The sequence below is a fragment of the Staurois parvus genome, unplaced genomic scaffold (genome assembly GCF_062004578.1).
Source record: "Staurois parvus isolate SC_StPar_1 unplaced genomic scaffold, SC_StPar_1.0 ptg000024l, whole genome shotgun sequence".
Lineage (NCBI taxonomy): Eukaryota > Metazoa > Chordata > Amphibia > Anura > Ranidae > Staurois > Staurois parvus.
In genome coordinates this window covers 1,356,966-1,383,167 of record NW_028317820.1, presented here as the reverse complement: position 1 = coordinate 1,383,167, position 26,202 = coordinate 1,356,966, and the positions used below count along the sequence as shown (strand labels likewise).

General features: G+C 45.6%; 1 protein-coding gene across 1 annotated transcript in view; it reads right to left on the bottom strand.

Annotated features, from left to right (window-relative positions):
- Positions 1-26,202, bottom strand: part of LOC149472061 (uncharacterized) — an 86,681-nt gene that overhangs the window by 22,469 nt on the left and 38,010 nt on the right. The window contains exons 4-8 of the mRNA XM_089693199.1: positions 19,267-19,566; positions 14,590-14,874; positions 8,516-8,623; positions 5,705-6,016; positions 5,223-5,570 (exon numbers count right to left, since the gene is read on the bottom strand). Coding sequence (XP_089549325.1) covers positions 5,223-5,570; positions 5,705-6,016; positions 8,516-8,623; positions 14,590-14,874; positions 19,267-19,566 — 1,353 coding nt within the window. The remainder of the gene's footprint in view (positions 1-5,222; positions 5,571-5,704; positions 6,017-8,515; positions 8,624-14,589; positions 14,875-19,266; positions 19,567-26,202) is intronic.

Sequence of the window (26,202 nt, the reverse complement as noted above, 5' to 3'; positions counted from 1 at the left end):
TGCCAGGTAACCACAGAGGTCTTATTTCAGCTATTTCATATGCCCCACTTAAGATGAAGGACTGTGTGCCCTAGCCTGGTGCATGTACAGTGATGTACTTATGGTTCTGTTTGGTCCGTGTCCTAGTTAGAGGAATAATCCTACCTCAAAAAGGTTCTTCCCTACCATTTTCTTCAGTGGGTTACTGAATCTGGATGGAGGACTGTGCCAGTGTCACTTTGCAATGCATGGCTGGTCATCTAGGGCAGGCACCTCAACAACAATTCTGGTAGAGAACAGTGTGCTTGTCAGGAATGGACTGGCCAGCAATGGTGGGACTCACCTGCCTTTTGATCTGCAGTACCAGGGCTGGCCAGCGGGTGCTCCCAGCAATCAGAGACTCAACTTTGCAGCCAGCTAACACCTGGAACTGATTATGCTGGGGTATTTAAGGGATGGCCAGACCCACAGACTCTGCCTTGGTGTGTGTTTGTCCTGGGCCCTGTATCTGTCCTGCATCCTGTTTCTGTTCCTTTGCTGACCCTGCCTGATCTGAACCGCTGCTGACTTCTCCTGCTCTGATCCCGGCTCGCTCCTGACCATCCCTCTGCCTGACCCTCTGTACCACGCTGCTTGCTACCTGTTCTGATCCCTGGCTTGTGACCCTGACCATCCCTCTGCCTGACCCTCTGTACTACGCTGCTTGCTACCTGCTGAACCTGGCCTGTGACCCCGACCAATCTCCGCTTGCTCCCCCTGTACCTACCTGCCCTATTGATATTGACCCGGCCTGCCTGACGACGCTTGCATTGTATGTATTGTTATCTGTGGGTGGTTGGTTTGGTTTGTTTGCACTGTGTTATGTTTTAGTATTGCACTGTGTTTATGTTTGTATTGTTAGTGTTAATAAATTACATTGTTTATAACATATCTGAAGTCTGCGTTTCCCTGCATCAGTCACATACCTCTGGTCATACCCGGGAGCTCTGACATTACACCAAGGCCAATCCTGACCAGAAGTGGCTGCACAGGGAAGCCATCTTGGCTTGTTGATGGGAAGGATGGATCTGGATGAGGTTGCGTATTTATATCTGCTAGTGTTTGATGACAGGGAGTATGCTTATCAAACTCTGAAGGAGTATACCCGGGATGAACTGCTAGAATGTATACGGATCGCTCATTGCCTAGTAGATCAGGGCACAGAGTTCTCTGAGGTGCAGCCTTTGATTGAGGTTTGTGCTGAGTTGGTTTCATCTGGTACCCCCGAATGCAGGGATGAATTTTTGCCACCATTTAGTGCAGACCAGGTAGAGTCCCTGGTGTGGTTATAGAGGATGATGTGGGTTACTTTCTGGAGCGTTATTCCACATGTTCACCACAGACACTAAGAGATTGTATAAACGCAGTGCAGTCTTTGGTCAGACAGGCTTTGTGTAAGCTCAGCTTTGTTCAACCCATACTGCAGACATGGACAGACTTGTTGCACCCAGCCTCAGTCAGCTTACAAAGACCCAGTCCTGCTTCTAATCTATTTCCTCAAGGCTCTATTCCTGCATTCCCAACAGCTCCTCCTGCCCTGCTATCTACCGCATGTCAGTACCCTGTTCCCACTCGCTGCACCTATCCTGCCTTTAACCCTGTAAAAAAGCCCTCTGTAGCAACTGCTCCCTCTCCTGTTCCATCCTCCAGTTCTTCTCTGTCTCCAGCTGCTCCATTCGTTTGCAGACCTGCGTTTACTTGCAGTGCTCCAGTAGTTAAAACCAGAAAAAAGCGAAAATTCTTTCCAACCAATACCATCCTGCCAGTATCCAAACCGGTGAACCTGCCTTCCGTGGTTCAGCCTGAAGCCTCTACTCGGCCTGATGCCTCTACTCGGCCTGATGCCTCTACTCGGCCTGAAGCCTCTACTCAGCCTGATGCCTGTACTCAGCCTGATGCCTGTACTCAGCCTGATGCCTGTACGCAGCCTGATGCCTCTCTTCAGCCTGATGCCTCTCTTCAGCCTGATGCCTCTCTTCAGCCTGAAGCCTCTCTTCAGCCTGAAGCCTCTACTCAGCCTGAAGCCTCTCTTCAGCCTGAAGCCTCTCTTCAGCCTGAAGCCTCTACTCAGCCTGAAGCCTCTACTCAGCCTGAAGCCTCTACTCAGCCGGACGCCGGCATTCAGCCTGATGCCTCTACCCAGCATGATGCCTCTACCCAGCATGATGAACTGATCCAGCCTGACGATCCTATTAGGCCAGTTGACTCGATGCCCGCTGTTGATCCAGATGATCCGGTACCTGATCCGGTGCCCGCTATCATGCCAATTGACTCGGAGCCCACTGCCTTGCCAGATGACGCGGTGCCTGCTGTCGAGCCAAATAACCTGATGCCTGGTGACCCGATGCCCGCTGTCCAGTCAGACGATCCAATGTCTGACCCAGTGCCCGCGGTCATACCAGTTGACTCGGAGCCCACTGCCTTGCCAGATGACGCGGTGCCCGCTGTCGAGCCAAATGACCTGATGCCTGGTGACCCAGTGCCCGCTGTCATACCTGGTGACCCGATGCCCGCTGTCGAGCCAGGCAATCCGGTACCTGATGACCCGGTGCCCACTGTCGTGCCTGTTGACTCGGAGCCCACTGCCTTGCCAGATGACGCGGTGCTCGCTGTCGAGCCAAATGACTTGATGCCTGGTGACCCGATGCCCGCTGTCCAGTCAGACAATCCAATGTCTGACCCAGTGCCAGCGGTCATGCCAGTTGACTCGGAGCCCACTGTCGTGCCTGGTGACTCGGTGCCCGCCGCTCCGCCTGGGGGCCCGAGACCTGTCGCTCCGCCTGGGGGTCCGGCGCCCGCCGCTCCGCCTGGGGGTCCGGCGCCCGCCGCCCCGCCTGGGGGCCTGAGACCTGTCGCTCCACCTGGGGGTCCGGCGCCCGCCGCTCCGCCTGAGGGCCCGAGACCTGTCGCTCCACCTGGGGGTCCGGTGCCCGCCGCTCTGCCTGAGGGCCCGAGACCTGTCGCTCCATCTGGGGGTCCGGCGCCCGCCGCTCCGCCTGGGGGCCCGATGCCTGTCGCCCCGCCTGGGGGCCCGATGCCTGTCGCCCCGCTTGGGGGCCCGATGCCTGTCGCTCCGTCTGGGGGCCCGATGCCTGTCGCCCCGCCTGGGGGTCCGATGCCTGTCGCCCCGCCTGGGGGTCCGATGCCTGTTGCCCCGCCTGGGGGTCCGATGCCTGTCGCCCCGCCTGGGGGCCCGATGCCGGTCGCCCCGCCCGGGGCCCGGTGCCCGGTGCCTGCTGCTCCGCCCGGGGGCCCGGTGCCTGCTGCTCCGCCCGCGGGCCCGGTGCCTGCTGCTCCGCCCGCGGGCCCGGTGCCTGCTGCTCCGCCCGGGGGCCCGGTGCCTGCTGCTCCGCCTGGGGGCCCGCTGCCTGCTGCTTCGCCTGGTAATCCGATGTGCCTCTGCCCGGAGTCCAGCCCGATGTGCCTCTGCCCGGAGTCCTGCCCGATGTGCCTCTGCCCGGAGTCCTGCCCGATGTGCCTCTGCCCGGAGTCCTGCCCGATGTGCCTCTGCCCGGAGTCCTGCCCGATGTGCCTCTGCCCGATGTGCCTCTGCCCGATGTGCCTCTGCCCAGAGTCCAGCCCGATGTGCCTCTGCCCGGAGTCCAGCCCGATGTGCTTCTGCCCGGTGTGCCGCTGCCCGGAGTGCCTCTGCCCGGAGTCCAGCCCGATGTGCCTCTGCCCGGAGTCCAGCCCGATGTGCCTCTGCCCGGAGTCCAGCCCGATGTGCCTCTGCCCGATGTGCCTCTGCCCGGAGTCCAGCCCGATGTGCCTCTGCCCGGAGTCCAGCCCGATGTGCCTCTGCCCGGAGTCCAGCCCGATGTGCCTCTGCCCGGAGTCCAGCCCGATGTGCCTCTGCCCGGAGTCTGCCCGGAGTCAAGCCCGATGTGCCTCTGCCCGGGCGGAGCAGCAGGCACCGGGCCCCCGGGCGGGGCGACCGGCATCGGGCCCCCAGGCGCACCGGGCAGAGGCACATCGGGCAGAGGCACACCAGGCAAAGGCTGGACTCCGGGCAGAGGCACATCGGGCTGGACTCCGGGCAGTGTACCGCTGCCCGGAGTCCTGCCCGGAGTGCCAGTCTTTGATATCCCGCCAGTTACCAGACCCGGGCGGTGGAACATTTTTCCCAGCTAGGACTGTTTGGAGCGTCCTGAGGCCGCTCCTTGAGGGGGGGGTACTGTCAGGAATGGACTGGCCAGCAATGGTGGGACTCACCTGCCTTTTGATCTGCAGTACCAGGGCTGGCCAGCGGGTGCTCCCAGCAATCAGAGACTCAACTTTGCAGCCAGCTAACACCTGGAACTGATTATGCTGGGGTATTTAAGGGATGGCCAGACCCACAGACTCTGCCTTGGTGTGTGTTTGTCCTGGGCCCTGTATCTGTCCTGCATCCTGTTTCTGTTCCTTTGCTGACCCTGCCTGATCTGAACCGCTGCTGACTTCTCCTGCTCTGATCCCGGCTCGCTCCTGACCATCCCTCTGCCTGACCCTCTGTACCACGCTGCTTGCTACCTGTTCTGATCCCTGGCTTGTGACCCTGACCATCCCTCTGCCTGACCCTCTGTACTACGCTGCTTGCTACCTGCTGAACCTGGCCTGTGACCCCGACCAATCTCCGCTTGCTCCCCCTGTACCTACCTGCCCTATTGATATTGACCCGGCCTGCCTGACGACGCTTGCATTGTATGTACTGTTATCTGTGGGTGGTTGGTTTGGTTTGTTTGCACTGTGTTATGTTTTAGTATTGCACTGCGTTTATGTTTGTATTGTTAGTGTTAATAAATTACATTGTTTATAACATATCTGAAGTCTGCGTTTCCCTGCATCAGTCACATACCTCTGGTCATACCCGGGAGCTCTGACAGTGCTCCAGGGCAAAGAACAGGCTAATTTTGTTTTGGTTGAACTGGATGGACTAATGTCCGTTTTAAACCTGAATAACTATGTAACTTTGTAGCTCTCTTCCAACCCAATAGCATTAATTTAAAGTGCTGTAATATTATTACAAACTGTCAAAATATTGACCTAATTGGAAAACGGGCCCGTCTTTTTTGCCCGGACTTGTTGCAGGCTGAATTACTGTGACTAGTTGCGTGGAAATGCCTGTATTCCGTGGAATGGATAACATTGCTTTGGCTCTTTCACAGGTTCAGGAAGAGATCTGATAACTCTACAGGCTAATCCATTGTATATCTGGAGGTACTTACCCATCACTTGTATGGGTCCAGTTGTCCTCTCTATTGGTTTCTCCAGACTGGGATGGCAAACTGTACAGATGACCTCTGACCCATGATCCACTATTGATGGGGTGAAATCCAGAAGTCCTGTATAGGTAAATGTTTTATCTGGTTGGAGCTGGGATCTGCTGTCTGGAATCCTGTATCTCCCACCATCATTTATTTGACTTATGTGCCCACTTAAATGATCTTTCATACTCCAATTCACACTCAGCTCATCGGGGTAAAAGTGTGATATTCTATATTGTAGTTGTGTTTGTTGGTTGGCAAACAATTTTGGTATTTGTATCATCTCTACTTTTGGCCTTGCAAGGAATTCTGAAAAAGATAACAGCAAAGGGTTGTTTATTATATAGATTTAATCAACCTCCATATTTGTGGAATAATGTACAGAGGAGAACACATCTACAAGCTTTGTGCAAGTAGAATCATTATCAGAATATTGCCCACACCTTGATTATCATTGCTTCTCCATTCTCTGTATTTCGGGTTTTTCAGTTTTTCGTGTTGTACCACAGCTCGCACAATAAAAGGTTCATTTTCCTGGATCTCCCCTCTGAGGCTTTCACAAGTGCTGGTGGCATTGAAGGTTCCATCTTGGTTCTGATGCATCACAAGGCTAGAGACAATGGGACAGCGCGTTGTGCTTGATGGTGGCTGGATCACCTCCCAGGATACAGTAATAGCTTCTGGGAAGAAATGATCTACATTTAAACTAAAAATCCCACCTGAAGAGCGGGTGATCGCTCTCACCTTTGGGAGACCTGTAAGAAAAGAAGAAGAATTTCAAACTGTTTATTACTTGATAGTACATCTGCACAATGGGTTTGGAACTAAACTTTATTCTTCCACTCTAGTCACCTCTTCATATTCCTGTATTCAGCACTTTATATGATCTGCTCCCCTTTTTCATGAATTGATTTCCTCATACTGTTCAGCATTCTCCAGCACTTGAAAACTTTAGTTGAACCCTTACAACTGAACTTTATAGAAAAACATAAAATATGACTGAAGACACTTACTTCGGACATTGCTTCCGCGCTATCAACTTGTGGGTGGGATGTACATTGCCCTGCAGGCGGGGGGTACCGTTTGTACAGAACATGCTCATCAATGCTCGGGAGTCGGTACTAGGCAGAGATTGTGGTCATGTGAAAGTTCAATATTAAGGCTGTTCCCTGACTTAGAGATGAGCTTTCACAACGTGTGCAGTAAAAATATTGAATTCATCTGAAAGTACTGTCCTGTGTCACTACACACTGTAACTTGTATGTTACATCAAGAGGGACGTGCTGAGCCTGCACCCTCTCCACCAGTCCAGTGTACTTCTGGGTTCATTTTCAGGATTATTATTATTAGATTCTTCTTGGTTAGTAGACTGATAATATTAACCCCTTGCCTACTGGGCACTTTTACCCTGTTCATGCCCAGGCCAATTTTCAGCTTTCAGTGCTTTCACACTTTGAATGACAATTGCGCAGTCATGCAGCACTGTACCCATAGGAAATTTGTATAATTTTTTTCACACAAATAGAGCTTTGTTTTGGTGGTATTTAAACGCCTATGGGGGTTTTATTTTTTGCACTATAAACAAAAAAAAAAGCAAAAATCTTGAAGAAAAAGTTTTTTTTCTTTGTTTCTATTATAAAATTTTGCAAACAGGTAATTTTTCTCCTTCACTGATGTGCGTTGATGAGGCTGCACTGGTAGGCAGCACTGATGGGCACTGATAGGCAGCACTGATAGACACTGATGAGGTGACATGGCTAGGCAGCACTGATGGACACTGATAAGCTACACTGATGAGGTGGCACTGATGAGGCGGCACTGGTGGGCATTGATGCTGCTGAAATGATGCTGCAGCACTGATATGCAGCAATCATGGGCACTGATAGGTAGCACTGATGGGTGACATTGATGGTCGGTGCTGACTGGCGGCACTGACTGACGGCACTGATGGGCGCAACCACTGGGTGGCACTGCTGGGCAGCACTGATGGGCGGCACTGCTGGGCACTGATAATCAGGGCAGCACAGTGGCTAAATGGTTAGCACTTCTGCCTGGCAGTACTAGGGTCGCTGGTTCAAATCCCGACCACGGCACCACCTGCCTGGAGTTTGCATGTTCTCCCTGTGCCTGCGTGGGTTTCCTCCAGATAGTCTGGTTTCCTCCCACTCTCCAAAGACATACTGGTAGGTTAATTGGCTCCTGTCTAAATTGGCCCTAGTATGTGTATGTATGGATGTGAGTTAGGGACCTTAGATTGTACACTCCTTGAAGGTTAGGGACTGATGTGAATGTACAATATATATATGTAAAGCGCTGCGTAAATTGACGGTGCTATATAAGTACCTGAAATAAATAAAATAAATGTCCTCTGTGTCATTTGCCGGTTATCGGCAAGTGCAGCTTATAACCAGCAACTGTATTTACTCGATAATCTTCTGTGTCAATGGACACAGCTGATCACATGGTAAAAGGCTGCTGTGATTGGCCTTTTACCTCAGCATGTGATCAGCTGTGTCCGTAGGACACAGCAATCATAAAGAGTGCCAGGTGAGCACCGCTGGGGGCATGCGGGAGGGCACGTCCTGGAAAGACGTCATATGACACCCTCCCAGGACTGGACAACCATGCTGTAGCCATCATTCGGCTATAGCATGGTTGGCAAGTTCTTAATTCCAAAAATGAATCCATTGCACCTCATCATTTACTATGTGATATTTCCTCATCTCTTCAGTTTCTCCTCTTCGCTTTCATTTTCATTTCTATGCATGTATGTGTACACACATGTATATGTATGTTACCCATTATGTTTTATAATTATTAGGCTCACAATTTTATCAATCTCAAGTATATTTACATTATATTATTATGTTTTTTTGTTTAGTTATCATGTTTTGCCCTGATGAAATGGGAGTTCCTTTGACCCCTGAAATGTTGGCCAATTTTATCTTTTGGTTTGGCGCTCCTTCTATTTATGCACGTTAATTTCTGGTGACCTGCTGGGGTACCCACTGGAGGGTAGCCTTGTCGGTTTTGAGCAGCCTAACCTAAGCCACTGGGCTCTTTAAGTGTTTTTTGCCCCCTCAATGTTTAAACTCACATCAAATTCCCAGTGCCTTTTGGATGCCCTTTTTTGGAGCAATAAACTATAACTGCCAGACTATGGCCAGAAAGAAGTAATATCCTTTTCATCAATTTCGTATAATTTTAAAAACTCTATGTAAATTCTCTTGGTGACATTTCCCAATTTTACTTACGTTCTTTTCTTTGTTTGATGAGTAACAGAATGATGGTTAGAGCTCCAGATATAGAGACCAGTGCAACACTGACAATTACAATCAGGAGTTTATATTGTGCCGTCAGATCTGAAAATGAAGGGAAACATGTGTATAGTGATTATTTGTGGTACACTCAGTACATAGTACATTACCAGGGATATCAAATATATATTATGTTTAGGAGTTACTGGAGCTGTTGTATAAAATGCTGAGATTGGGTGACAGTTTTTTTTTTCTTCCATGTGTTATAAAATACTATACAAGCAGGGACGGACTGACCATCCAGGGGCGGACTGACCATTTGGAAACTCAGGCACTGCCCAAGGGCCCGGGGTCAGTAGGGGGCCCCATGAGATGCCCCTGGTACCTTTTTATAGGCATTTTTGAGTTTGGGCAAGGACACAGGGGCCCCATGATCCCGTATTGCCCCACAGGGGCCCCATGAGTTGTTAGTCCGCCCCTGTATACAAGTTGGTTTCTGTGGGGAAATTCCTGTCTTACATTTGCAATCCAGAATATGCAGTTCAGTTTTGGGCAACAGTTCACAAGAAGGATATCGGGGAACTGGAGAAAGTGCAGAGAAAGGCAACTAAACTGATAAGAGGCATGGAGGAGCTCAGCTATGAGAAAAAATTAGAGGAACTGAATTTATTCTGTCTTTAGAAGAGGGGATTAAGGGAGGATGTGATCCCCCTGTATAAATACAGTACATAAGTGGTCCATATAGTGAACTTGTTGTTATTCACCTTCAGGTCATTACAAAGGAAGGCACTCGACATCTTGAGGAAAATATATTTAACCTTCATATATGGAAAGGCTTCTTTACAGTAAGAGCTGTGAAAATGGGGAATAGATTCCTTCAAGAGCGGGTCCTGGCCAGGACTGTAAACCACTAATTAGTCTGGTTCCAGGGGGTCTGCTTGAAAACCACTTTCCTCCGCCCGATCGTAAAACAATAACTCAGTCAGTCATGACCCGTTAGGCCATTAGTGCCATAAAATGTACATTCCACATGAGTCACTTTTCATACAAATTCATAAACTTCAGCAGGAACTGGGCACCTTAATATGAAGTACATATTCGGATAGGTCACTTTAATATGAGTCACATGACACCTTACATCCCTACGTTAGCACCTACAAAAGAAAATAAAGCAGTCTCTTTCATCCGGAGTGGCAAGATATGCTAAGTTTGACATCTCTGCGTCTAGAATATAATTCTAAATCTTAGTCTGCCAGTTGCTAGGATGCTACCTGTGCCTATTGAAGGTTATTGACCGTAGTATGAAATTGTAAGGGATTTAGTCATAACCTTGGTTACCGCCTAACACCCATCCCCAAACTGAATGATTGGCCATTTGTTCTCAGGAGACACCCCTTTAATATGATAGAAAAAGACTGACAGCCTGGAGAAAGAGAGCTCTCCTTTAACATAGAACAGGAACCATCTCAGAGACTTGAGAGCCACAGCAGCCTTTGTTCAGACGATTGGACTCTGTCTTTTATTACTCTGTTGTTTTATTGCTCTCTTTATATATTTGTTACATTTTTTTCTGTAAATATTTTTATTGCACCATTTTGACCTTTTTAGTAATAAATCCTATTTTCTGAAAAGTGTTGAACTGTCTCTAAAGCTTCTCTAAAGAGTCCTACTGTATGTAATAATCCTCTGAATACATCTGTCTGTGGTGACAGTGTGTATTACAGACTCTTATATTAATATCATAGTGTTACTGCTAAGATTTGTGAGTTTCCTCCTTCTCTGTAAAAAGGTGGTGGTGGCAGTGTGAAGGGTTAATTGCGTAATTAGCCTGACTCAGTAACAATCGCTCTCAGGCTGCTGGCACATAGATTGCAGTCCCGCGAGCTGGAAAATCTTTGTGCAGGGCGCAAATGAGAGTGGCATTGTTACGCAAGTGACAGCGCGGTGCGAGATCGGCTGGTCCTTTAGTCACGAGTTGGTGAGAAGGGCTGGGGTCTGACGCCGTGCACCGTCACAATAACATCTTGCTGATTGACAGAACTCTGCTAAAACCAAGGACTTTGCAAGTATTCTTCATTTTCAACTCCTTCTTAATTCTCTGTTGCTTTATTTTTCTCTTTGTTTCTTTGTAACACCTTTTTTTTCTGTAAATATTTTATTTGCACCATTTTCATTAGTAAACCCTATTTTGAAAAGTGTTAAAACTGTCTCTAAGGATTTTAATGCAAACTAAAGAATCCATGTTTCTTGAAGAGGGCTACTGTATATGACAAATCTCTGAATATACCTGTCTGTGGGGACAATGTGAGTACAGACCTTTATTTTTCATATTTCTTATTGCTAACATAATGAGTTCCTCCTTCTCATTCAAAAGGAAGTGGCGGTAGCTTAAAGAGTCAATTGCTTGGTAACTTAACCCAGAGACAATCTCTCTTAGGCAGAAGCACCTAGATTGTGGTGCAGGGTGCAGCTGAGAGTGACATTGTTATGGAAGTGACAGCGTGATGTGAGATTGGCCAGTCCTTTGTCACAAGTTGGTGAGAAGAGCAGGGTTGGACACCGTGTTCCTTGCTCCTTACACAGACGCCTTCATGCTGGCTTCATCCTTCAGGTGATTTATTCTTTTCCCAAGGTTGGCCTTTGTGGTTAGTGCTATGAATGCTAAAAGATTGTTAGTGCCAGGCCATTGGTTTTGCCAGGGGCTGGCCCCAACATTATCAATTGAAAAATCTATTTGGCACTGCCCGAGGACCCCCTGAAAACCTCTGGAGGAATCTGAGGCTTCAAATAAACCCTGGTTAGGAATGAACACTGGTTAGGAAAAGATAGGCCCCAGAACTATAATTTGGAAAGTCAATCTGCCACTACCCAAGGAACCCCTAAAAACCTTAGGTTTCCACAGAGCACTGGTTTGGAATGGTTGCTCTAGATATTGTTGATCCCAAGTTGTGGTAACCCATGTTTACCTGAGTTTCTCATGGTTCCCTTTGCAGGGTCTGGTCCTCGTTGGGCCTCAAATTTGTATGTTAGCTCTTTTTATTACAATGAAAAATATAAGACTCTACAGTTGGAATATGTGATCTCTTATACTAAACTCCTATGCTCTTACCAGCTTTGACATGATATGGTAGCAATTATACAAACCCCTTTAAAAAGCTTCTATTACCCTAGGACAGTGGTCGGCAAGCCGCGGCTCGCGAGCCACATGTGGCTCTTTACAAACTTAAATGCGGTTCTTCTGTGTGCCGGGCGCCGGCTCCCCTCCCTCCTCTCGGGCGGCCGCCCCCTCCTCTCCCTCCTCTCTGGCGGCCGCCCCAAAAGTCAGGACTCTGCAGCTGTCAGGATGTAGGCGGGGCAGCCAGGATGTAGGCGGGGCAGCGTGACGAACTCCTCTCCTCTCACAATCCGCCCTGAAGACCAGAACGGCGCGGGAACACGGCGAGAGGAACGCGCGGAGCAAAGGTAAGTGAATTGACACAGGGGGGACTTACTATATGGGGGATGAATTACTATATGGGGAATGAATTACTATATGGGGGATGAATTACTATATGGGGAATGAATTACTATATGGGGGATGAATTACTATGGGGGATGAATTACTATATGGGGGATGAATTACTATGGGGGACTTACTATATGGGGGATGAATTACTATAGGGGGGATGAATTACTATGGGGGACTTACTATATGGGGGATGAATTACTATATGGGGAATGAATTACTATATGGGGGATGAATTACTATAGGGGGGATGAATTACTATAGGGGGGATGAATTACTATGGGGGATGAATTACTATATGGGGGATGAATTACTATGGGGGATGAATTACTATATAGGGGATGAATTACTATATGGGGGATGAATTACTATGGGGGATGAATTACTATATGGGGGATGAATTACTATATGGGGGATTAATTACTATGGGGGATGAATTACTATATGGGGGATTAATTACTATATGGGGGATGAATTACTATGGGGAATGAATTACTATAGGGGGGATGAATTACTATATGGGGGATGAATTACTATATGGGGGATGAATTACTATGGGGGATGAATTACTATATGGGGGATGAATTACTATGGGGGATGAATTACTATATGGGGGATGAATTACTATGGGGGATGAATCACTATGGGGGATGAATTACTATGGGGGATGAATTACTATATGGGGGATTAATTACTATATGGGGAATGAATTACTATATGGGGGATGAATTACTATGGGGGATGAATTACTATAGGGGGGATGAATTACTATAGGGGGGATGAATTACTATGGGGGATGAATTACTATATGGGGGATGAATTACTATGGGGGATGAATTACTATATGGGGGATTAATTACTATATGGGGAATGAATTAATATGGGGAATGAATTACTATAGGGGGGATGAATTACTATATGGGGGATGAATTACTATATGGGGGATGAATTAATATGGGGAATGAATTACTATAGGGGGGATGAATTACTATATGGGGGATGAATTACTATATGGGGGATTAATTACTATGGGGGATGAATTACTATATGGGGGATGAATTACTATGGGGGATGAATTACTATATGGGGGATGAATTACTATATGGGGGATGAATTGCTATGGGGGATGAATTGCTATGGGGGATGAATTGCTATATGGGGGATGAATTGCTATATGGGGGATTAATTACTATGGGGGATGAATTACTATGGGGGATGAATTACTATATGGGGGATGAATTACTATATGGGGGATGAATTACTATGGGGGATGAATTACTATATGGGGGATGAATTACTATGGGGGATGAATTACTATATGGGGGATGAATTACTATGGGGGATGAATTACTATGGGGGATGAATTACTATATGGGAGATGTATTTTCAGTTTTAAAAATGTGGCTCTCAAAATAAATTTCAATCGTGGTTTTGGCGAGATTTGGCTCAGTTGAAAAAAAAGGTTGCCCACCACTGCCCTAGGATGAAACTAAATTTATATCTACGTACAATGCTGCATTGCTATAAACTAAAAAAGACCGACTCCTGCTATCCAGTCTAATGGCAATTTGGATTGGGAATATGTTGAGAAGTCCTATATGTCTTCGGCTATCTCTTCCAGAGATAGGTTTATTCAACTTAAATGTTATCATCAGATATATTATACTCCTTTACAACTACCTACTGTATATAAATTGAAAATTCAGCACTCCCCACTTTGTTTGCTAACATCTGTAATGCACTACATGTGTGCATTTATACTGGTCACAGGTCAATGGGTTTATTAAGTTGGCGTTAGGCCTGCATAATATACAATGTTTATGTTTATTATGGTTGGAAGAAGACCTCCCAATTGCCCTACATTCTAAGAAACTAATGAGACTACAAATGTGTTATGCAAAAAAGCTATACTATTGACTTTGTTTATTCTTATTATTTATTTTATTATTTGAAACCCAGGACCGTTGTTCATGACAAAATTATTTTCAGTAATAATATGGAAGTTCAATCATAAAAATGGCCAGACAGTGAAATCTGTACTGTTCCATTACATTCATGGTCAGTGGAGAAGTGCCCCCTTACATTAATGAGCGGTGGTAAAATTAACTACTTACATTGCTGATTAGTGGGAGAAGGACCCCCTTACATTGGTGAGCAGTGGTAAAAGGAACCTCTTACATTAGTGGTCAGTTGAAGAAGGACATTTTTACATTGGTGAGCAGTGGGAGAAGGAACCTTTTATATTGTTGGTCAGTGGAAGAAGGACCCCCTTACATTGGTGGTCATTGGAAGAAAGACCCCCTGAAATTGGTGGCCAATGGGAGAAGGACCCCCTTACATTAATGGTCAAGGGGAGAAGCCCCTCCATTAATGGTGGATAGTGAGAGAAGGACCCCTTTAGATTTGTGCTGAGTGGGAAAGGGCATCTTTGCACTAGTTGTTTGATGGAAGAATGCCCCTTTTACCACTTGCTGGCTGATGTATATATATTAAAAGGCCCTGTCAACAAGTAGTTAAATGGTTATATCAAGATATAGTTATGCCATTGAGTGGGACAGTCACTTACCTGTGACTTGTACCAGCAGTCTCTCCACATGTGGAATGGTGAGGGTTGCATGATCCACCACACATGTCAGCTCCATGCCCAAGTTTTGTTCTGTTGGAGTGAAGAGGTAGACAGATTCCACAGCTGAGCTACTGATCACCCTTTTCTTTGTATTCTTCAACAGGGTATCATTCAAGAACCAGTTCACAATGATGGATTCTGGGAAAAACCCAGAAACACTGCACACCAATTTCTGTTGCACATTTAACTTAAATGCTTGGGAAGTGATGCGAACAGATGGGATATCTGCAATACAAGTGACATATAGATTTTCTTAATGCTGTTTTCCATACAGTATATGTAAATGCATGTGTACACTATTGCAAACCTACTTATTGATTATCAGCTTTCTATTTTTATTCATATTAGTAAATGTGTGACCATTTCAGAAAGGGCCACATTGATAACATTAACAATGCTAAAGTGGTGTCACCAGGCACTGTGCAAGAGGGGATTGTGGAGGGTATGACAGCTGGCTGTACGTGCAGGAGAGGAGTGTGTAGGGTACAACAGCCGGCATTCTGTGCAGCAGAGGAGTGTGGAGGGTACGAGAGTGGGCGTTATGTGCAAGAGAGTAGTGTGGAGAGCAGAGTATTATGTACAGGAGAGGAGCATGGAGGGTATGGCAGCAAAAAGCAGGGTTTTTGTTCTCATAGAATAGGTGCAGGAACATAACCATATCTCCCCAAAACAATCCCCCTCCAACCCACTCATGTACATCCACCAAATGGCCACAAATAGTAGGCGTGGCTAAATTTAATTAACAGCGGGAGGGTCTGAAAGAGACATTAAATACCTGGAGTGCATTATTTCCAGACTGCAGAATTCAGTGTGTTGCACACGGAGTGCAGTGTTCAGGAGTGCGCTATGTGCAGAGTTCAAGAGTGTGCTTCCCACAGAGTGCAGAATTCAGGGGTGCACTACACACAGTGCAAAGTTTGAGGGGGCATTACACACAGAGTGCAAAGTTTAGGGGTGTGCTACCCATAGAGTGCAAGGGTACACTACATAGAGAGCGCAGAGTTTAGGGGTGAACTAAGCGCAGAGTTCAGGGGTGTGCTACACACAGAGTCCAGAGTTCAGGGGTGTATTATGTACAGAGTGCAGAGTTCAGGGGTGCGCTATGCATTGAGTGCAGAGTTCAGGGGTGCGCTATACATAGAATGCAGAGTTTAGGGGTGCGCTATACATAGAGTGCAGCATTCAGGGGTGCTCTACACACAGAGTGCAGAGTTCAGGGGTGCAGTACACACAGAGTGCAGAATTCAGCCCTCTGCCACAGCTGCTTACCTCTGCGTCCCCCATCGATATCTCACTTTTGCCCCTCTTCAGCTCTGACCTCTGCACAGATCCCCCTCTCCACTGCCCTCATCTTCTCCCCCACTCCTTAAAAACTCCACCAAGTTCCAAACTGGACTTCTGTGTTTACAAGTAATAGTGATGAGCAGGAAGCAGAGGAACTGAACCAGAGATGGCGGAACTGAGTTCCACCAAGTTCCAGCTGAAAAAAGAAGCCCTGGCAAGAAGTGTATGTAAAGAAGGAGTGCAGAGGGTATGACAGCAAGCAATATGTGCAGGAAAGGAATGCACAGGGGATGACAGCTGGCTTAGTGCAGAAACAGAGTTTGGTGGGTATGGCATAGGGCAATATGTGCAGTAGAGGAGTGTGGATGGTATGAGAACAGGAAGTATGTGCAGCAGCAGAGTGCAAATGGTATGGCAGCAAGCAGTATATCCAGGAGAGGAATGTACAGGGTATGGCTTGAGTAGTATGTGCAAGATCGGAACGTAGAGGGTATGGCTTGAGTAGTAAAGGAGCATGGAGGGTATAAAAGCAGGTAGCATATGCAGGAGAGAAGAGTAAAGGGTATGAAGGGGGCTGTGTAACGCTGGAGTGAAGAGCAGACAGAGATGCAATGATAAGAACAAAGGAAGTCCGATCAGCTGCACTCCAAACAATCCACTTTATAGAACCAGGATAAAACCAATACAGACAGTGGAAATACAGTGGGGGACTGGCAGGTAAATGTGTTTCACGCTAAAGACAGCGCTTATTCATTACCCAGTGGTCCCACGTACAAAGTGTTGGTTTTAAGTACCAGCAACATCTGTTCCTCCTAATCAACACTGGGTCCTCCTCCTGCTACACTGGACCAATTTAAAGATAAATTATATTTATGATGAAGCGCTCAACTTATATAAAAGTGATTAAATTATCTCCTTCCAAAAATTAAATAATCATCAATCTACAGAATATCTAGTGCAAAATCCCCACACATAAATTATAAACCCCCTGGTGGTAAATAGTGATAATCAACAAAATGACACTTGAACTGTGCAAAGTGATAAGTATTATATAGGAAAATAATTCAAAATCAATTCAACATTATTGGTGATGCCACACTGTGCAAAATAATAAAAGTGTTCAATACACGGTGGTTATGACTTCATGCTGCAATTGTGCTCTTCGTGATACTCTTGATGTGACTCCCCTCAATAGTAGCCAAAGTGCCCCCTCACCTTCCACATTCGACCCTTGCAGGTCACAAAGCTTTATATATGTAATATATCTCTGCCAGGTTTTTGATACTCCACTGCCTCCACCGACTTAATCAAGATCCTCCTCCAAGCAATGAGTTCCTCTCAAATACCTTCCCTCACAATACGGACTCAAATACAGGGCGCATCGGAGATGGGAAAAGGCCGTCAGCGGAGACTCCACACACCGGGCGTCGCCATGCGCACTGCGAGCAACAAGGCGGCGCCCGGTGTGTGGAGTCTCCGCTGACGGCCTTTTCCCATCTCCGATGCGCCCTGTATTTGAGTCCGTATTGTGAGGGAAGGTATTTGAGAGGAACTCATTGCTTGGAGGAGGATCTTGATTAAGTCGGTGGAGGCAGTGGAGTATCAAAAACCTGGCAGAGATATATTACATATATAAAGCTTTGTGACCTGCAAGGGTCGAATGTGGAAGGTGAGGGGGCACTTTGGCTACTATTGAGGGGAGTCACATCAAGAGTATCACGAAGAGCACAATTGCAGCATGGAGTGAAGTCATAACCACCGTGTATTGAACACTTTTATTATTTTGCACAGTGTGGCATCACCAATAATGTTGAATTGATTTTGAATTATTTTCCTATATAATACTTATCACTTTGCACAGTTCAAGTGTCATTTTGTTGATTATCACTATTTACCACCAGGGGGTTTATAATTTATGTGTGGGGATTTTGCACTAGATATTCTGTAGATTGATGATTATTTAATTTTTGGAAGGAGATAATTTAATCACTTTTATATAAGTTGAGCGCTTCATCATAAATATAATTTGTTTGCACATATCTTGAGGTATAAAGAATAGGTGATAGCAGCTTACTTTTGGTCACTAGGTTCTGTGGAGCGCAGGGGGATCCTTTGTATATTAATTTAAAGATAAAGACAGTTCTGCAACTAACAACAATTTTAACATCCCCAAAGTGCAATGCACAAAATCCAACACACCAACCCAAAGGATATCTGCAAGAATTCCCGCATCGCACAATGGAGTTGACAGAAGTAAAAATGAAAATCAAGCTGTAAAGAATGCATGGGAAGAAGAAACAAAAAAACAGCATACCATGAAGAAAACACCACACCAAATAACTATGCCTCAGATCAATAACATAAAGTCTCTGTCTTATCCTCACCATCCCAGGTATAATAAAGACCAAGAAGGCCAATAAGGTGATGGAACGGGCAGAGACACACAGAATAATCAAAAAAGATCAGCACCAAATAAAAGCATGTATTTAAAAAGCTGGCAAAAATCTCACCAGAGAGGGAGGGGGTGAGGCCATGGTTGGGTAAAGAAGTCACTCATAAAAATTGGTAAGATCCCATTCAAATTCAAACCATTAGTAATACATGTATGCAAATAAAAAATCCAAAAGACTTCATGTTTTGCACAGCAATCTAAAGCCATCTCCACCCCTAGGAGACCTCTGCACCCTCTCAATACCCTGTATGCTCAAAGCACTAAGGTCACCTCCATGAGCACTGTTAAAATGATTAGCGACATTGGTAGAATTATTCTTTTGTATGTCATAAACATGTTCTTGGAGGTGACCTCGTAGCCTCCTAGTTGTCCTACCAACATATTTTACTTGACAAATTCTACAGGTGATCAAATATTTTAGATGCTTAGTATTACAGTTGATAAAGTTCTTGATCCTGTAAACCTTGGCACTAACCATGGATCTAAATCCCTCCCCTTTCTTAATACAACAGCAACAGGGACAGCCGCCTATACCACACCTATAGTTACCCTTAAAACTCAGCCATGTTCTCTGGTTTTTCTAGAGGAGAAATAGCTAGAGGGCAATGATAGCTCTGTATATTGGAGGGGCCATCCAACTGCTGCCATGGACACTGGGAAGTGAGGTGTATATGCTGGGGCTGAAGAAAGGGGAGAGACTAATGATGCTGTGGGTGGAATTTCAATTGATGGGTGGCAGAACCCCCCATGTGTAAATCCTACTTAGATTTACTATTACTGGATATAGGAGAGGATATAGCATAGAATGGTGGGGTAGGTTAGAGCAGATAGTTCTGTCTAATGTAATTTTGAAGCATTGTACCAAGTAATGATAATGTTACCTCCATACACCAGCTGGAAGTCCTCCTGGAGAGGTTCAGTAAGAGACTCATGTTGGACTCTGCAGGAGAAGGTCCGTTCTCTGTCCTCCTTAGTGGGTGTTATTGTTACTGAGCTCCTCACACTGTACGTCCCAACCGGGTCTCTCTGAGGTTTCTCCATATTCACATTTTTCAATATCTCTCCATCCCGGAGCCATTTAATATTGATGTCCACTGGAAAGAATCCAGAGATGACACTGTGTAGGGAGCTTTCTTTATTTGGAACAACAACTCTGTCTGCGATATTGATCTGTGGAGTAGCTGAAACAAAAATACATGTCATCCTAAAACTATCCACCACTCGGAACAGAACCTGCCCGCACACCTGAGACCTACTGCTACTACTATTCGCTGTTACATCATGTGAGTGTTCATGGTCGGGTTGCAGTCCCACCAAGATTGTTGTGTATTGCTGAACTTCAACTTCAATACAGTTCAGTTTTCTGCATCTGGACGCCGAGTGTTCTGTGCCGCTGCACCCACTCACACTTGGCGTAGTCGGCAGTATGTGTCCCTTGCGGCAGCAGGTGTGGAGGGAAGAGGTTTCAGAATAAACATGCTCCTTAATGAGATCTGGAGATTCTTAGGTCCCTGATGTCTCCTCTGCCTGCTGATTATGCTCATCCAAGATCCAAAGACGCCTGACTTGAAGCATGCATGGTAGTAGTGCTGGGATCAGGGCTGGATCTAGCCTAGTCTAATCTGGGGGTGCAGTAAAAAAAAGTCAGGGGGGCATAACGTCAACACACTATCGATTTATCCTCTCCTCTCTTAATACCCTACCTCTCCATGTGGCTGCAATTAAACATACATATTTTTCATTATTCATGGCACACTTAGGGTTCTGTGCCTGTGCTGCGCTCAGGCACCCCTAGGTGACAGTGTGCCCTAGGTGGCTGCCTAGTTTGCCTATTGGAAGCACTGGCCCTGACCACATTTGGCACATCTACACTGAGCTGATACAACGCAGCACACCAGCCACTGTATTGTAATGCAGCGTCTGGTGTGAACAGACTCTTAGCTGACAAGGCAGCAGCGGGTGTTGTACACATTCTGCAGCAAGGATTATACCCCATGTTGCATTTGGCAGGCACCACTGATCACTGAACATGACCCATAAAAAAAAAAGGTGCGTTCTGCAACCTCTCTGTAACTGTGTGCAATGCATGTGGTTGTGGTGGTTGCAGCATTTAAGGGGTTAAAACAGGTGGAGAGGAGGCAATTTATCATCTTCTCACCACCTGTGAAATGCCTCAGAAAAGTAATCTGTGAGTGAATTGCTTTTCAGAAGAGCAGCATTCTTTTTCAGTCAGAACAGCAGACATCCAAGGAAGGAAGGGTGGGAGATGTCAGTATGCCTGGACTCACCAATATTCTCTCAGCTGCAGGATCTACAGCTACTTCCTGCCCTCTGTAAGCAATCCAACTTTGAGCTGCATTTATACAGCGCGCCCTTTCACTGCTGTGTGTGCACATCAGGGGGTGCAGTGTGGCCAGGGGTAGACTGCCTGCTCTATTCTATTCATCCAGTACACTGTGCTGTGCTCTGACCATCCTCTCTCTCCATCTCACTGATCGGATTCATGAGAGTGAGAGATTGAGCAACAGGATCAGCACAGCACACTGCACCCGCATCTGGCTTTGAGGCCGCAGAGCCGAGCAGCGACACGATCCGTCACATATCACTACACCAGCCCGTTGCCAGTGCCATGTGACCACTGTAACCAATCACAGCAGGTCACATATCAATTGTATACAATGGATGGCTTCTTGTCATGCCATCCACTGTATACAATTGTGTTGTTAGCTGTGGTTGGTCAAAGCAGTCACATGGTACAGACAGGGCCAATCACAGCCCATCTGTATCATGTGATGAGCTTTGCCCAATCACAGCGAATCACAACAAAAGACTGAATTAATCAGTTTCATTCAATAACAATGATTGCAAATATCAATGAAATACATCGGTATTAGCAATCATGTGTAAAAAAAAAAAAAAATCCTCATCACTTGCCCAGAGCTGTTCAATGTTACTATGTATTGCTTTGGTCACAGTGTGTTGAAAAAAAAAAGTTTAAAAAATAATGTAATAAAAAAAAATAGAAAAAAATTCAAACAAATTAATAGTAAATTATTACAATTTTTTTAACATACTGTCACCAATCAGTGTCCCTGATCACCGCCACACCAGTTATATAATAATGCTTTACTGGACTGGTGACAATATGTAAAAAAAAAAACAATTCTGATTTTTAATTTTTTTTTTAATTTCTTCGTTTTCCAAAAAATTGTAACAAAAAATTACAACCTCCAAAAACTCACCATGCCTCTTACTAAATACCTTGGACTGTTTATTTTCCAACAATTGATAATTTGTGGGGTATTTGTACTATCCTGGTGTTCGGGCCACAAAAAATTAGATGGACCGTCAGTACAACAGGATTGATCGATTGTCATATATTCAGTATATACCATGGTTTGTGGACTCTATAACTTTCCTACAGACTAAATAATATAGACATAATATACACTCATTTGGGTTATTTTCACCAAAGAAATTTAGCAGAATACATTTTGACCTAAATTTATGAAGAAAGATTATTTATTTGCAAAATTGTATAACAGAAATGAAGAAAAACGCATTTTTTTCAAACGTTTTGGGTTTTTTTTGTTTATTTAGCAATAAATAAAAACTCAGCGGTGATTAATTACCACCAAAAGAAAGCTCTATTTGTGTGAAAAAAATGATACAAATTTCATATGGGTACAATGTTGCATGACCGTGCAATTGTCAATCAAAATGCGACAACACTGAAAGCTGAAAGTTGGCCTGGGCAGGAAGGGGGTAAAAGTGCCTGGTATTGAAGTGGTTAACCGCTTTCTGACCTCCCTATAGCAGAACTGCTGCTACAAGGTGGTAGGGTTGCGCAAAATCATGTGTATATTTGTGATTTTGTATTTCCGGGTAGGGTGTGCGTGCCGCCCTACCCGTGCCGCCATTGGTTGCTACAGCTGTCAATCACCGGGTCCCGGCCAGTAATCCTCCGCTGGCACCCAGCGATCGCCGAGGAACACTGACAGAGGAGAGGTCTGTATGTAAACAATATAGATCTCTCCCCCTGTAAGCACCAGCATGCTGCTTTGTATTGTTCTGCATAGCAGAGTAATACAAAGCAGCATATTTACAAAGCAAAACACCCAGCACACAGTTAACCCTTTGATCACCCCAGATGTTTACACCTTCTTTCCCAGTGCCATTAGTACAGTGTCCGTGCTTTTTATTAGCACTGATCACTGTATTAGTGTCACTGGAGATGTCAGTGGTAGGTAGTCAGTTTCCCCCTAGTGTCAGTCCCGCTAATAGTTGCTGATCGCTGTCATTACTAGTATAAAATAAAATAAAAAAATTCCAGTAAATATACCGTCATTTGTAGATGCTATAACTTTTATGTAAACCAATTCATTTACATTTTTTTAGCAAAGACATGTTGCAGAATACATTTTGGCCTAAACTTATGATGACATTTGATTTTTAAAATTATTTTACTGGACGTTTTATAGCAAAAAGTCAAAAATATTGTTTTTTTCTCAAAATTGACAGTCTTTTTTTCTTTATAGCACAAAAAATTAAAAATGCACAGGCGATCAAATACCACCGAAAGAAAAAAGGGAAAAAAGGACAAAAATCTTCTGGAGGGCAAGTGGTTAAAGATGCTGCTGCACTGCTGACAAAATGTCTGTGTGCAGTGTGTGATAAGGAACAGTGCACCCTGCACACATGATGATATGTCACTGGTCCTGGGGGGGCACCACTGATATCTGGGGGGGCAAAGCCCACCCCAGCAGCCCACAAGCTCCGGCCCTGGCTGGGATTCTGACAGCTCTGAACTTGGAAGTGCTCAGAGTTGAGCACTTCCTAGTTCCCCCTAAGCAGAGCAGATCAGTGAACCTTAGTTCCTTCAAATATTTAACCCTGAAATCACTGTCAGCAGCTGATTTAATCACTCACTGAGTATGCAGCTTCTTTATTTTTTAATCATTACCTTTGTTTCAGTTTAAGCTGATGCCTTGACTGCTGGCTCAGGTTTCCTGTTTCAGGGTGGCCCCTTTCTGTTGCATAGTTGTATGAAGCCACCCTTGCATGCAGGGACTAAAGTTGCACACAACCCCAAGGCTTAGCATGACAAGGTGCTTGCTCCTATGCTCCTCCCTCCTTTTCCCTTCTCGAAGCTAACAGACTGACTAGAGACTGCACTGACCACTGTTAACTCTACCATGTGAAGTTCAGGGAAGCAGCACTGAGAGCGCAGGATCCATATGCATGGAAAAGTTGTACACTGCAAGTGCTGGGATAAGAACTTTGACACATAGTTTACAGGGAAATGCCTATTTTATTGAGCTCAATGTGTTAAGCTAAAAAATGCTGTAGGTTCAATACTACTTCAAGCTCCACCTGCTCTCTATCTTGGTCTAGCACTGTGAATCCCTGGACACCCATTACGCCCTAATTACCCACCTAGGTCACTTCATGAGTGATTCAGTTCTGATAATATTGTAAAAGAATAAACCCATATAACAGGTGGTTAAATACTTTGACCTGTGTACCTTGTATATCCAATCTGATCTCCTTCTCCTCCCTCTTTGGGGTGTACAGTATGGAGCACTTATAGATCCCTCCGTCCATTATAGTGATGTTTGCTATAGACAGATCAGCCATTCCATCTTTTGCCCGGCCTGTATATGACGTACTTGGATCTCTTGCTATCACTTTTGCATTCTGGACACTTAATATTTCCTTTCCCTGAAAATACCAGGTTATGGCAAGAAATTTCTGATTGATAGGAGGGTTATTGACTGTGAATGAGCAGGGTATGGTCACATCTTCCCCCATCATGGCTCGATGAGATATGGAAGCAGTCAGCTGCAGAGCGTGATCTGTAGACAGAAAAAGATTTTTCATATACAGCATTAGTTACAGGCGCGTGCCTGGATGTGTGAGTGCGCATGCGCGCGTTCCTATGCCCAAGTACCCACACATCTACCCGGTTCATTATAATTCTGTGCATGCGCATATTTGTGGGCTGCGGATCTTTGCCTGCACTATGAGCAGGCCTTTCCTGACAGTTAGGGTGCCATTAAGAATGAATTGCAGCACTACGTACCTACAAAAGGAATGTTTGTTTTCTGCAGTATTTGAGAATGTGTGCAATTTTGTGTGCATTATTTATTTATTTCAGGTACTTATATATTCCCGCATCACACAAACGTGAACCTAAATGTTTCCTGAGGGTTATGGAAGCTCCTTTCAACTATTTTGGACCCATTCCCTTCCTCACAAAATGCCTCCTTAACCCCTTCACGCCGGATCGTCCCGACGTGAAGAGGAGTTCCTGCGCTGGGAGGTGGGTGGGATGGGGTGGGGCTTAGTGTCATGTGGCAGCCGTGACGCCATGTCACGGCCGGTCACATGATCGGGAAAGGTCCAGATCGAAAGAGTGGACCGGGACCTTTTTTGTGAGTACCGCACATGTGTGCTGTGAGCGTGCAGGGCACGCGCTCTCAGCACATATGTTTTTTGTTACATGAACATGTGCGGCCGCTCAGCGTCAAGGCCCAGATGCCGGGAGGTCGCACATTTGCGTGTGGCCAGCGTGAAGGGGTTAAACTGATAATAAAGGTACCATTTTTTTTTTAATAACAAGCATGTCATACTTACCTGCTCTGTGCCATGGTAAACTCAGTATCCTAAAACACTTTTTCAAATATCATCATAAGTCCTCCGCCGACCTTCGAGTCTGGGTAATAGGGGCCATATCCAAAGGTTACCCAAAACCACAGCGTATCTGACGTCTCTGCAGTAGGGAAACTTATTGGATTGACACCCTGGACACTATATAGGGATTGAATGAGGATCTTGAGGTCCATTCCATCCTGTAGACCTTGGGTCTATTAGGAAATTCTGCCTATCCCTAATTAATTTCTTATATATATATGTGTGTTTATATTATAACATAATACATATTATTATTACCCCCTAGGTCCCTTATGGTCTCTATCAATACCTTTGGTGTGTAAGTATTATGTTGTTTACAGCCTTCCCATGGGCTTTATACTGATCTCCTAGTGCCCTTCTCTTGACCTCCTAATTTGAACTTTATTTATTGTTTCTCAATATTATATTATCTTTCATAATTATTCATTTCTCTATTACTCTCTGTTTTAAAAAAAAACTTGTTTTAAGTTGGTCTTAGTACAGTAATGTTGTGTTTTTAGTTCTCCATACTATTATGCTGAGCTCTGTAGTCCACTCTACCCTATGTATATATATATATATATATATATATATATATATATATATATATATACATATATATATATATGTAGCCCATAGTCAACTTAGCCGCTTCACAGCCTGAGGAAGGAGCACGTATACTCCGAACGCGTGATGCCTATCAGCCTCTCCTCTGCTCCCGGATCTGGTGACGTCACCACTTCAAGCGACGGAGTCTACCCACCTGCCCAGTGTGACCGCGCCTCTCTGGATAGACACCACTGACAGTGGACCATTCGGCGAGGGGTGGTTTATTAGTGATGTGCCTTGTTCAAGTACTCTTGTGAGCTGTTACATGATCTTTTCAATAAATATAATTTTATTACATTACTACGCTCAGAAACCGCTGCTGTTCTGTCTCCCTCTTTGGTTTTGCACAGAGCAGCCCTGATCCTCTTCTTCTCGGGTCCCCCGCTAGTGTTCTGGCTCCTCCCCCCTGCTGAGTGCCCCATAGCAAGCTGCATGCTAAGAGGGCACTTGTGTGTGCTCGTTCCTGAGCCCTGCTCTGTGTGTCTATAAGCCACACAGAGCTGGGCTTGGCCCCGCCTCTGCTCCCTCCTCACTGG